General features: G+C 37.3%; 1 protein-coding gene across 1 annotated transcript in view; it reads left to right on the top strand.

The window, feature by feature from the left end:
- The window catches only part of LOC126825377 (atrial natriuretic peptide receptor 2), a 41,006-nt gene that overhangs the window by 4,622 nt on the left and 21,644 nt on the right, over positions 1–14,740 (top strand). The window contains exons 4-5 of the mRNA XM_050554979.2: positions 7,832–8,074; positions 8,300–8,404. Coding sequence (XP_050410936.1) covers positions 7,832–8,074; positions 8,300–8,404 — 348 coding nt within the window. The remainder of the gene's footprint in view (positions 1–7,831; positions 8,075–8,299; positions 8,405–14,740) is intronic.

Raw genomic sequence — 14,740 nt, 5'->3', positions numbered from 1 at the left:
AATGTATGTATGTTATTTAAATTAGTGAAACTATTTTCAACAACATTAGAATTTTCTAGAGTTAATGTTCTTGTGGACGATATAGCTTGAAATTTTATATGCATTGTTCAGATTAGTAAAACGAAGAATCGTATAAAATTTCAACAATTAAATGGCTTTTAGAGTTATCAGCCTTTTTTCACTAGCGACAAAAGTTGTCATCCAAACTGCTTGAAATTTATACATATATTGCTTAGACTAGTGACCCTTTCCTTCAATTGTGAATAAGGCATTTATAATGTAGCCAAGCGGCCAGGGAACTGGACCCCGATAGAATGCATCGGCGTCGCGGTTTGACTTGATACCTGGTCTGGCTCTGTGCCTTTATTATTACAGGGATACTCCACCACTACAAATGTCAGGCAGTTACATAGCTCTGTCAGGGGTACCCCACCACTAGAAATGTCTGTCAGAGTGTTTTTGTAATACCTGAAGATGTACGGTACACTGCAGTAAGATTTTCGTGTGGTACACTTTTGAACTAATCTAGCCTAGATAGGGATCATGGCATTTAGGGCGTGGAATACCACACCCACCACCAGAAACCTGACAGGCTTACATTCTGATGATACCAGATATACAAATAAGAAAAAGTTATATTTCTGTACAGCCTGGGATACCGCGGTTGCTATAACGATCGAATTGAGATACCATGCCTAGGGTGGCCCATGTACTCACAGAAATACAGTCCACCGCTGATAGTTCGAGACTACCACTGAAGCGTGCACATTCGCCGTGCCGAGACCAACTTTCTGACAGTATGATACTATAAATAGCCATGGCACGTGCAATTCTTTACAAATCTATCAACTATTACAGCCGTAAAAAATTTATTGTTGACGATTTTGAATAGCAGTAAAATTAAGCTTCTTGGTTATTACAGCAGATTTAGAAATTACGTTCGTTTCATTTTTTAAATCGCTTTATCATTAACTGTACCGTTAAAAGCGGCATCTTTTGGTTTAGTACAAATAATATCTCTGAAACACTCAGGTTAGGCAAGAACATGATACTAGCAGTAGTTTCATTTTACTTTTACAAGCTTCTTAAAACGATTGTTGAGCTACCTAACGTGCTTATTTCTAAATTCAATTTCTTGTTCTAGCTTTCTGTTATGTTTCGTAAAAAAGTAGTCTTGATTATCCCGACCTGTCAATCAGACGTAGAATGGTCGATAGACTGGTTAAGCGAGACTAATTTAAAAACAAGGGCACGTAACCTATCTTTTACTCAAAAGTGTCTGGATGTTATGGACGACTCTTGGAACCAGTTTTCAGTCTATTATTTATACGTGATTAATGGCCATAGCTTATTAAGTACAACATGATCGTTTATTTAGTGACTATAATTGTGTGGAACTGATTTGAGGCTTGGCATATATATAAGTATTGTGGCGTAATTGTCGAGATATATGGAGATATTTATTTATGGTGGGTCACCCTACCATGCCGTTCTCTTATATTTTTTTTTTAAATTTGAAAATTTACTAAATTTGTTACTTCTTGGAATTTGGAGTTTGGTATTACATATTTGGATTGCCGGCGTCTGTCTAATTCTACCGATCTAAGATTATTATGTTGTGAATTGCTCAACTATATTTTTCACTTTCGTAATGCGCATGCAAAGAACATGTCAATATCTAAGTTGTGCATGTGTTGTTATTTTGTGGTGTGTGTGGGGATAATCTTTGTCTTGCATCTGGTAACCGTGTAACACATGGCTACGGTGAAAGCCTTCAGTCTTGCAAGCAAGTCTCGTTACGGCTGGGTTCGAATTTCCGGCGCTATTGCACTTTCGCATATCTACCAGTTCCCGTGGTCGTAGAGACTTGAAATTTGCAGGGGTAGTTCAAGGACACTAGCCATGATCGCACACCAAATTTCAGTCGAATCGATCTATAACTTTTTATTTTACCGACTTTTTATCTTCAGACAAGATACGAGTATATCCGTTCGTCGTCATTTTCTTTGTTGACTACTTAGACTCGAATAACAAGACACTAAGACAGATTCCGACACACTGCGCTTCCTGCCTAACGCTGCAGTTCGTAATAATAATAATAATTTTCTTATATTTTAACTTTTGCGCTAAGCCACCATTTTTTATAAACGACTATTTGGCGATGACTAGTTGGGTTGGCCTTTACGTGTGAATATCGATGTGACCTTGACGCTGACCCTGACTTCAGATTTCCACTCGAGATCGGGACCTTTCCGCTTGTATGTGCCACGCCCCTATTTCTTGTTGTATGTATGAGGTTAATGTCCCGGGTTTAAAGCAGGCAACTCGAACTTTTCAATGTCAGTTTTTGAACATCTGACCTTGGCTTACGACCTTCAGTCCGTAACCATTTCAAATGACCAAAACTGTTGTTTGCATTAACAACGAAGCTATATCTACTTCCGGCGGTGTGATAAGTTCAGGAAAAAGTATTACGTATACCAAATGAATACACCCTAACCAATAGAGATTTGTCATTAATAAACATACTGTTATCGTGATTAGCTGTTGTTTTAGTGATTAGTAGTTACACCGTACACGATCAACTGATCTATCTTGTTTGGCTTAAAATTGATATTTTAAAATTTTAACTATGTTTTAATAATTAACTATTTTGGAGATTGAATATTTGCCTTTATATGATTGGGATTTCTCTGTATCATTGTTATTTTAATTTTGTGCTTCTTATTAAAATTTTTACAACTTCACAATATATGCTATGTGTTTTATTACTCAAGCACAGATCCTTTGTCATGCAAACCATGGGATCTTAATCTGAAACTAAATCTCAAAATTTTCTTGAACATGAATATATATTTATCACCCCATTCCATACAAGGAAAAGAAAGTGGTAATAAATACTCCTTGTATTTGGGTTCAAACATGCATGCAAATTGCACAAGGGTCAATTATTTTGTATTAAATATTCGCATTGTGGACGGGAATATACTGAATAATAATAAAGATCGTCAGTTTATATTTTTACTTTTTATCGAAATAACAAACAACAGAAACTCGACACCCTCTCTTGATAGAAACCGATTTGACCATAAGAAAATCTTCAGAGAAAACCTATCACGGTCCAAGCCAAGATTATGGCCTTTTAAAACGGTACAGAGTGAAGGTCCTAAGTGAATTTCAAATGCCTTTGAATAGTTCGAGTTCAGTTTTCCGTAATATAACCTTGACCCACGACTTTGACCAAGTTATATTTTCTGAAGGGCGTTGTCTCTGCTTTCAGCTCGAACATTAACCTTGATAATACAGCAAGAAATAAGGTTATGGCGCGCATAAACGCAAAAGTCCCGAGATCGATGGGAAGTTTGGAATCAATGTCAAAATCGAGGTCACGGTTGGTTAGCGTTGATTGATGGAGGTCACCACAACCCTTCTTGACCACGCCCATAACCTTCCTCTCGAACACGGACCCTCGGCGTTTGACCGTTTTCTGGCCAAGCGTGACAGGACCAAGGTAAACGTCGATGGTTCAAGCCAAGATGATGGTCTTTTAAAATGGTTACGGGGTGAAGGTCGTAAGTCAAGGTCAAATGTCCCAAAATTGCCTTTGAAAAGTTGACCCACGACTTGGACCCAGTTTTCTTTTCCGAAGGGCGTCGTCTCTGCTTTCACCTCCAACATTAACCTTGAACCTTGATAATACGGCAAGAAATATGGCCATGGAGCGCATAAACGCAAAGGCACCGATATCGATGGGAAGGTTGGAGTCAAGGTCAAAGTTCTGGTCGCGGTTGGTTAGCGTTGATAACCGGATGTCACCACGACCTGCCCGTTGTCTTCCTTTCGAACACAGGCCCTCTGTGTTTGACCGTTTTCTGACCAAGCAGTGTGTGACAGGACAGAGGTAAACGTTGATGGTCCAAGCCAAGATGATGGCTTTTTAAAGTGGATACGGGGTGAAGGTCGTAAGTGAAGGTCAAATGTCCAATAACTGCCTTTGAAAAGTTTGAGTTCAGTTTCCTGTAACATGACCTTGGACCAAGACTTTGACCCAGTTATCTTTTCTGAAGGGCGCCGTCTCTCCTTTCACGCCGAACATTGACCTTGATATGATAATACAGCAAGATATAGGGCCATGGCAAGCATAAACGCAAAAGTCACGAGATCGATGGGAAGTTTGAAGTCACGTTCAAAATAGAGGTCACGGTTGGTTAGCGTTGTTTACTGGAGGTCACCCCGACATTTCATATTGACCACGCCCATAGCTTTCCTTTCGCACACGGACCCTCTGCGTTTGACCGTTTTATGACCAAGTAGTGTGTGACAGGACCAAGGTAAACGTCGATGGTCCAAGCCAAGATGATGGTTACGGGGTGAAGGTCGTAAGTCAAGGTCAAATGTCCCAAAACTGCCTTTGAAAAGTTTGAGTACAATTTTCTGTAACATGACCTTGACCCACTACTTTGACCCAATCGTCGTTTATCAAGGGCATATTTGCTGCAAACATTTCTCCACACCACAACTAATCGTTGAATCGTACATTACTCATCAGTTGTTTATAATTATTTTTTTACCAAATAATGAATAAGCTTTGTTCACGGATGTTTTTGTAATAAAGTAGACTCGTATTATTTGTTGATTGGCGTTTAGACAACATTTAATGGACTTGATACGAAATCTGAATATAAATTATTCGATAGATAATTATTTGTGATAGGATTAGGTTATTGTCTAACATCGTTTAACTTCTTTATAAAAAAAAGTATTTTACAATTACATTGACACTTTAATCACTCACTAAACGGCATCAGGAACTTCAGCCACGATGATCACGTGTATTTGATATTCATGTCCATGAATCCATGCAATTTTCGCGGCAAAATTTAACCTCAGTTACTATGCTCGTAGTATGCACGGAACCGTACACGGTAATAAGATTCCCAGCGTTGATTGGCTGCGAAATGAGGGCGATCTATTGTTATGCATAGTCATTAGAAAATTACATATTCGCTGTGAGTTATGATATAAGTTGTTCGTTGTGTATAGAAATGGTTATTATAATTATATATTGCTAATAATGAATATATCGACAAATGACTGGCACCATTTGTATTTCTGTGCTTATAGAGAATAGTTTGGGAAATCAAGTATTATCCAAATTACCGGTAAATGCGCTAATTGCTTGGGTCTTCTTCATTTGTCACGAGGCCTATTTAAACAAAGGACGCTTAAATGGATCTACGGCATGATAAAGCATTTTAAATTCACTCTAAAATACTCCAATCACAAAATATCTAATCTATAACAATGCAAGACGATAATTCGGTGATTATGATTAGGCCAGTCACATGGTAATTGGACCGTGATGTGTATATACAGTGATATGTTGTACAGTTAGTGATATATTGTACAGATAGTGATATATTGTGTATAGATAATGTATACACGATGTGTAGCGCCTGTGACGTCACCAGCCAATCAACCAGATTAAGGTCGTAATTGAAAAATTGAAAAGCGTTTTGGCGTGTCGGATACTTAAACGTAAACAGCCGGATTAATTTTAATCAGATTGTTGTACGCTTGTCGTAAAGTGGATATAGTAACTATTGGCTACACGTACCGAAAACATTTTTTGTCCATATTATGTGTTCTTTAACATCGAATACACAGCAAGAAATAGGGGCGTAGCACATATAAGCGCAAAGGTCCCGATCTCGAGTGGAAATCTGAAGTCAGGGTCAGCGTCAAGGTCACACCGATATTCACACGGAAATGCCAATCCAACTAGTAGTCGTCAAATTTAGTCGTCTATAAAAAATGGTGGCTTAGCGTAAAAGTTAAAATATACGAAAATTATTATTATTATTACGAACTGCAGCGTTAGGCAGGAAGCGCAATGTGTCGGAATCCGTCTTAGAGTCGAAATAGTCAACAAAGAAAATGGCGTCGAACGGATAAACTCGCATCTCGACTGAAGATAAAAAGTCGGTAAAATAAAAAGTTATTGATCGATTCGACTAACATTTGGTGTGAGATCATGGCTAGTCCCATTGAACACCCCCTGCAAATTTCAAGTCTCTACGACCACGGGAACTGGTAGAGGTGCGAAATTTGCAATAGCGCCGAATTTACTAAATGTCGGACCGAAACTGCCAGACAGGGACAAAATGGCCGCTTCTCTTGTCGGCCCTCTAGACGAAACTGAAAATGGATGTTTATATCTAGATGATCTCGGTGCGAACGGTAATTTCCTGGATTATGGTCCCTGAGTGTATGGAAAGTAACGTTTTTAGTGTGTGGTCCCTTTAGAGCTCACAATTTGTATACTTTATCGTCACTCTGTCCGTCGGTCCGTCCGTTTTGACGAATTCTTTTTTTAAAATTTGATGTGAAGCATCTTGGTCATGAAAGGAGGAACCCTATTTTACGGAGTTATCCCCCTTTTTGTAAGGAACATGAGAGGGTTAACCCTTTTGATATTCAGCGTTCCACGACTTCCGTTCCCATGCTATGCCCATTTTCCCCAAAGAAAACTTGTGAGCGCGATAAAGGCTATAGGGCATCGATCCCTATCGATCTTTATAATCCGGAGTGTTCCGTCCATGAGTTATCCCCCTTTTCGAAAACCGGTGTTATGCCCACTAGTTCAAACAGGAACTTGTGAGCGCAATAAAGGCTATAGTTTGTAATGGATCTTTTTTTTTCATATTTGGTTTGAAGCATTTGGGATCATCGATCCATATCGATATTCATAATCCACAGTCTTCCGTCCCTAAGCTATCACCCTTTTCCGAAAATCGTGTAAACGCGATAGAGGCTAGCTATAGGTTTTAACAGAATTGTTTTTCAAATTTAGATGGAAGCAATGGTGCCGTGAAGATAAACCCTAGAGAATAGATTTTTTCTTGGATCTTAAGTCCTTATCAAATTAGCTCAACATCCAAGTTCTCCTTTTGGATAGGTGCAGTTGAAGTAAAGCTACTGTGTGGGCGTATTCGCGTGGCCATCTTTATCAAATTTGGTGAAAATCATTTGAGTAATGTGAGGATGAAACCTATCGGTTCTCTGCATTCCACGACCTTTCAGTGAGTGGATGAATCCTATTGATTTTCAAATTGGGTGACAAGCACTGGAATGGGAGATAATGGACCCTATTATTTTAACGTTCTAGGAAAAAATTGTGAAGATGATAGAAATTAGATTTCTTGGCGGCATAAAAGTTCATTATTAAATAATTTAGCGTCGAATAAGTAGCCATCCGTGGCTATTTATATTTTCGAGACAAAGCTGCTGTGCGGGCTATCATTTTACATACGCGGCATGTTAAAAGATAGAAAGTTATTCCAGCCTTGACTTAGAGTTCTTGAAATCAGGATTTTTCTTCTAGGTCACCATGGAATTTCTTGTTGCTTTATCATTTTGTTATTCATTCATTGATATGATAGTCAAACGACCTTTAAAATGATTTCCAGTGTGAATTAATCTGGTACTAATTACGTTGTGGTACTGTCATATATATTGTATTATATAAAGCCATGGAAATTTGTTTAACTCGTTCCTTTTAAATTAATCATAATATGAACATTCAATGTATGCGTTGTGTTTATCATTGAAAGAAGGTCGAAATTAACTATATGCATGATTGGTTGTCAGTCACAATACGCTGTGTCTTCTGTAGAAAGCGCCATTAGACCACACAAATAGTGATAAGCATGCCACGTAGTACTCAAGTCCAACCATAAGTACTTATTTTCGAAAATACGACATAAATCGAACGCAGCATCATTGTCATATTTAAAATCTTTATTTGTATTCATTTATTGTTATGATACAGACAACTGTGGCCACCAGTAACGGTGCAAATAGTGAATGTGGTGATAGTTTTGTTGGTAAGTTTCCTAACTCGCCGTCAGCCAAACTACAAAAACTCTTGGAAGTGGATGCAGTTGAATCTATTACCATGTGCCCTCAATATTTTACCACAGTAGCTAGATTCCGAGAAAATATTGTAGCTATACAGGAAATACGAAAAACCAAAATAAAAGTAGACAGAGTATTCTTAGAGAATATGAGGCAGGTAATAATACATTAACCAATTGTTATTTGTCCTTTGTTACTATAAGTCATAAAAGTCAGATACTGTATATAATTCAACTTTTACAACATCGGTGTTATTGTATATCAGAGATTACATTTTATTTTCCTATTTTTTGCACATTTATTACAATTTTTATTTTGCGATTTTATTATTGGTAGCTTTCTTATTTCTTTCTTTGTACTCAATGAATGTTTTTTGTTGCAGCTACTGGCCGTCAAACATAATAATCTAACCGGATTTATAGGAGTGTGTCCAGAATCGTTACATATATGTGCCGTTTGGGAATACTGTAATAAAGGCAGTTTGCAGGTACGTCTATTGTAAGGGTATTATTTCTCGAAATTCGGAACTTTTCGCTTACAAATCACTCAGTTATTTCTGTTTCCGTTCAAATTTATTAAATCTTTTGAAGGCGATGCATGATAAGAGCTCCGAAAAGACATGTTTGTAACTCGATGAGCTTACTCATTGTGGCATAAATTGTATCACAGTATTTCAACAGAACAAACAACAGAAGCTAGGATTGTCCAATTAGATTTAGCTAATAATCTTTAAGTGGCATTTAGCGATAGGCACAACGTTTCGACGAGTATCCTTTTATCGTTATCAAGCACAATGACATTTTAGTAAACTTGAGTGAATATATAAGAGTCAACGATGAAGCCATTTACAGAGATTAAAAAACAATATGAAGTAAATGATTACCCCCCACCCCCCAAAAAAAAGATTGTGGTGCTTGTATTTCTAATTATTAGGGTCATCTATATTTTGGTAAATGGTTTCAATGAAATGAAATATGGTTTTATGGCACGTCAGCTCCAACCGGTCTATATTGCGCCAAACTTATTGTGAACATTATGATACAGGCTAAATTATATCACAGAAAAACATTATATGCATCAATAAAAACAATATCACAGTTAATAAAATTAATAAATTTGGTCATTTGGTACCCCGTATACCCCACAAGAAATATGAGGGTCACCAACCTTGTAGTTACGGAGAACCAGCTATGGCCATTTTAGAGTAAAAAAACCCGTCATTTTTTTAATAAAAAAATTTCCTAATTCCAAATGTTTCCCATAAATTGCCTATTGATTTTTATTATTTTTAATTATGAATAATCTTGTCTACTACTTCAATATATATGACTTTTAAATTTTTCCGAAACCATTTGAGGCTATGAGGGATTTATTTTGAGACGTAGCTTTTGCTATATGCTAAAACATATAAATTTCATGATGCTATATCTCACCCACTGCGGGGCTGAGGACAATTCTATTAATAATGGAAGTTGAGGACTACTACTTGGTTTTGACAAAATGACTGGCACGGATTTCTTTCATATTAAATTTGATGGTCGAACTTGAAGAAAATAACTTCATTTTTGACTTCATTTTTCCAATAAAATCATTCATTGCCTGGATTATTAGGCCAGATAATGCCCCAGCAACCCTGTGTTGGGCCGGTCCAGATGATTCGGGAGTTCCACAAGGATCAGTCCTTGGGCCTGTCTTTTCTGTAATGTATACTAAGAATTTAGGACAACTATGCAGATGATATACAGCTGATCGCAAATTATTCCCTTTCAAAAACTGTTCCATCCCCTAATTGTACACATGACATTAAAGCATAATACTAGTTCTAAGATTAAAGATAGGATGACAAGAAATATGTTAAAATTAAATTTAATTGAATTAATTAAATCAAAATGTATTATATGTGGTCCAAATACACATCTGAAAAATACAAGTTCAAATGATATGGTTGTACGAGATGCAATATTTGTACCACGAGACACTGTGAAGAAGTTAGGTGTCCACTTAGGGTCCAATTTGAGCATGGTCAGTGACATTAGTGAAATTTGTCGAAACTGTTATCTTCGATCCAGGAACATTGGCCATATAAGACACATTATTAGCCAGGAAGCAGCTGCTACACTTCTATGTTCTTTGATATTCTCAAGGAGTGACTACTGTAACAGCCTGTTAGTAGAAACATCTAGTGCCAATATTAAAAAAAAATCAACATGTACAAAATACCGCAGGTCGAATTCTTACCAGATCATCAAATACTCTCATATTACTCCTGTTCTGAAATCACTCCATTGGCTGCCAATTCACGAAAGAATCATCTTCAAAAGTCTGTCTTTGACGTATCAGTGTGTGAATGGCTGAGCTCAAATATACTTATCTAACCTTATGCAAATACAAGTTCCCTCTTGTAACCTCCGGCCGAACACACCTTCATCAGTTGTGTTGCTCGTCGTGCTCAGTGAATGCGCCTTAACTGCGGAACAATCTTCCAGAGATCATTAAATCATGATTAAACCCTTTCTTGTTTTACACCATGACTTAAAACCTATTTTGTTATCAGGATTAATTAAATTAATTTAATTGTATGCGCATTGGACATGCCTCTGTACATGTGCTATATAAATCAGCTGTACATTTCCCCCGTCTTTTGCACAAATAAAATGCGGTTTAGTAGCCAGTTATCCGAAAGAAACTACAATAGCATATTCCTGAAGCAATAGCCCGAGAAATACCGCTCTGGCCATTGCTGGATTGACTTCTAATACTTATGTTTTTAGGGGAGTACGTATCTATTCTCCCCGTTCAATTAAATCGCTCCTAAGTACAACCTTTCGTTTAATCTGGGGTCTTCCCTAAAACTTTGGACAGTGATTTAAGGTATTAACAACGGTGAAAGTATTGTTCGTCTCCAAGCAGTATTGTTTACATTGTAGCAGTTTTGATAACCTTGTTTATCGCGCAATTATTTTTTTCAACAATATTCTGCTAGTGCTATGCACTGATTAATTGGGCGTAATAAATTTCGTGAATCATGACGTAACGTTATGTAAACATATTTGGAGCTCCGTTTAAACTCGAATTATATTGTTACGCAGTTAGGTATTGGTTGTTAATCGGACTATTGACCAGTCATAATTTGGAACAGAAATTTGCTTTCATTACGGCAGTGTTGAATGGGATTAGGTCTAATCAAACGAAAAACTGTGGGGAGTATGCTACAACAGTGACCTTACTCTCATATACTATTTGTTTTTTGTCTTTTTGAAATATCGCTTGATTCGTTTGTCATGTATAGATAGATGTACATGACTGCTAAGCTATTTAGTTTTTTACGATTTGCTGTTAAAAAATTCATGATCCTTCTGCTAGATCATGAGATTATATTGTCGAATTAATAAAATATTGAAAAATAGTCTAGAGAGATTAATTGTATTTACCAAGAACAGCTCTTTTGGCATTTACAGTAAATTAAGCTTCTCAAAATTTTAACGGTGTAATTGTGAGCTCAGTTTTCGTGATTAGATTTTTTAAACGTGAATTTTTTGGTGAACGTATATAATGCGCTTATATTTACTTGTTTATTTCTATTTCTATTATGGCTTGCTCTTAATTGAACTGAAACCCACGTTAATTTGGTTTCCAGTGCCATGTTACACTTTGCAGTATGTAAATAAAGCGTTTTATGTTTCGTCATTTTTGTTGAAAATCGTTATTTTTGGACCAAAATGGAAATTCTTTACTACTAAACGGGTCGAGTGCCACCCAATTGCTTTTTCAGTCAGTATTCCAAAAAATACTTAAACCCGTAGTGGGTGAGATATATATAAAATAAAATTACATACCTAAATTGAGCTATTTTGGTACCTTACAGCACTAAGTCTCTATACCAAAGACCGCTCAATGAAAGTCCACCAAACTTTCTTAATGTATACTTACTAACCATATCTGCGACCCTATAAAGTTTCATTAATCTACTCGCCGTAGTTTAGTTGTAAGCCATAATTGAAAAGTGGCGTAAAAATGATGGGGTTTTTTTTTGGCTTTTTTCGGTCTTAAAAAAATTTCAAATATTTTTCTACACTCTAAAAAATGGTTCGATTGATCTAAAATTGTGGCAGTGGGGTTTGAAGGGGATACCCATCTTACATAAAAAAAATGGCGAAAATCGGTTGAAAATCCGGTTGAAAAGACCCAGTAAGATTAGGTGTGTTGGGAAAGGTAAATGTTTTAAAATCTGGTAGTGTATTTCATCTGGACCAGTTGCATTGTCCGGAGCCCACTTTAGCCAGTCCCGAAGCTCTGCAATGGAAAAAGTATCATTGTAGCATTCATCATTGCGGGACTTGAAATTAAGCCGCCCTTTCTCCTGTTGTTGTTGTTTAATAACTCGAAAGGAATCACAGAGGAGAAATTAGATGATGGATTGAATGAAAATGTACTGGCCAGAGAATTGGCAATATCAGTAAATGTTGTTACGGTGGCATTGCCAACATTTTCATAATTAACTGACAATGCACTATTTTTACCTTTAATCCTACGAATCCTATCCCACACCGACTTTGATGTGGTACGAGAATAGATTCTCGAGTCACACCCTTGCCATGAAGATTTCTTTACTTGACGTATGGTTCGCCGGACTATTTGGTATGCCGCAATATTCTCCATGGAAGGATGGCTTTTTAATCGTCTAAGGATATGATCACGCTCTTTCAGAGCGGATTTGCAATCGTCATTATACCATGGTTTATTGAAATATTTTGGTTCAGTCGTGGTTTTTGGAATCGCCTGCGAAGCTACATCTTGTAGAATTGGAGTGAATAAGGCCATGGGCTCATCTGTATCAAGAGAGAAGAGACAAAAAGATTCAAATAGAGCCCAATCAGCCTTATGCAACTTGCACCCCTGGGTTCTTTCGACCGGAGAGGGACCGCTATTATCAATCAAGATAGGAAAGTGGTCACTACCACACAGATCTTCATTTACTCTTCATGTAAAATCCTGAAACAAGACCGAGGAGCAAATGGTGAGATCGAGGGAAGAAAAATAAGCTGTAGATAAGTAGGCGAGTCATCAATTAATAAACACAAATTATTACGGTTAATGAGGTCCGCTATTTGTTTACATCTGTTGTTATCATCTGGACTACCCCAGAGTGAATGATGACCATTGACATCTCCCGTATTAACGGGAGAGGAAGTTGCGCAACAAAGTCATCAAGATCTCTGGGATTAAGATATAAACTTGGTGGAAGATATTCAGAGCAGAGTGTTATAGGATTATGCAAAGTCACCCTAACTGCAACTGTCTGTAAAGGTGAGTTGAGGGTGACTTGACTTAGAGGGATATCGCCGTTAAGAATAATAGAAACACCCCCATGAGCTCTACCATCACGAACTGAATGATGATGGTAACCAACAAAATGTCCAAAAGACAAAGTGTCAGAATTCCGTAAAAAAGTTATTGTAAAGGATTGTGCTTTTGAATTAATAATTGGACTTCATTAAAATTTGGTTTTAAACCACGACAATTCCATTGAATTCCATTGTCAGGATAATTTAATTTTGGCGGCTTACCGGCGGGTTCATATGAACACCCGCTACGGTAATACCGTCCATCAGTTCAACACCAAATTTGCTGAAATGGGTAATAGGGTCTTGTGAACCCTTTTACCCCTTTCACGCAGTTGTCTTCCCTTTCTGCTAAGAACCACTTGTTCCTGTGAGGGTGGAATACACTTAGGCTGTGATTCTGACCCAGTAGGACCAGGAGTTGCAGCTTTAGCGTGGTTTTAGGGAAGAGACTCCTTGCCATTCCGAGTGGAAGCATTGGGAATGTTCCCATTAACTTCCCTTTATTTTGATCTGATTTCATCAAAGTCTTTGTTTTAATCTGCTTAAAAGTAAAAACTTTAGGTGTAGAACTAACTATTACCAAAGCTCATGTTTTCCCTCCTCAATCTCACTCTGGAACAACCTTGAAACTGATATTCTGAATACGGAGTCCATATCAAATCAAAATATTCATCTCCTTCTAAGGACATATTTCACTTTGGTGACAGATTTTTCGAAATAATTCAATGCAAACTGAGGCATTGTAAAAGTGAACTAAACCACCACAAAGTCATGATGCATATATCAAATAATCCAATGTGTCTGTGGTAAATCAGTTGAAAACTATGATCATTACTTTTTTCATTGTCCACTATATACCGACCCACGATCTAAAACACTGGATACACTTGATCCAAAATATCAAAACAGCAAAGTAGTGCTCTTTTGAATTGAAAATGCTCCTCTAGATATTAATCATTTACTATTCAACACCTTACGAACCTTTATAAATCAAACTAAACAATTCAAATTGTGAGTTCTACCTTACGTAATCCTTGTCCAGAATAAAACTGTAGTAAAATGCTTACTGCCTGCTTTCCTCGACACTGATGACTACCCCGCACCATCTTATCTGGCCAGGTTAAGTCTGTCTGAATAGAAATGGATTTGGTGGAAAATTTAACTGCACTTGAAAATGTTTTCCCCTGTGGTGCAATGGAAAAAAGTGCAGTTAAATCTACCTGCTTTTGAGCATCGAAATAAGGTACTTTTCTTTCAGACATGACCTGTTGGATTCTTTTCTCTTTTTGCCGTACTGGACATTCACGAGAATAAGCAAAGTGCTCCCCCTTACAATTTATGCAACAAAACTCAGCCTGGCAGGTACCCCTCTCGTGGCCATCATGAGTTTTGCTGTGTCCAAACTTTTGGCACTTATAGCAACGAAGAGGATTGGAAATGTATGAATCCACAGGTATGTTTAAATAACCTGCCTTGAG

The sequence above is a fragment of the Patella vulgata genome, chromosome 6 (assembly GCF_932274485.2).
Source record: "Patella vulgata chromosome 6, xgPatVulg1.2, whole genome shotgun sequence".
Lineage (NCBI taxonomy): Eukaryota > Metazoa > Mollusca > Gastropoda > Patellidae > Patella > Patella vulgata.
This window is presented reverse-complemented; position numbering and strand designations above follow the sequence as displayed.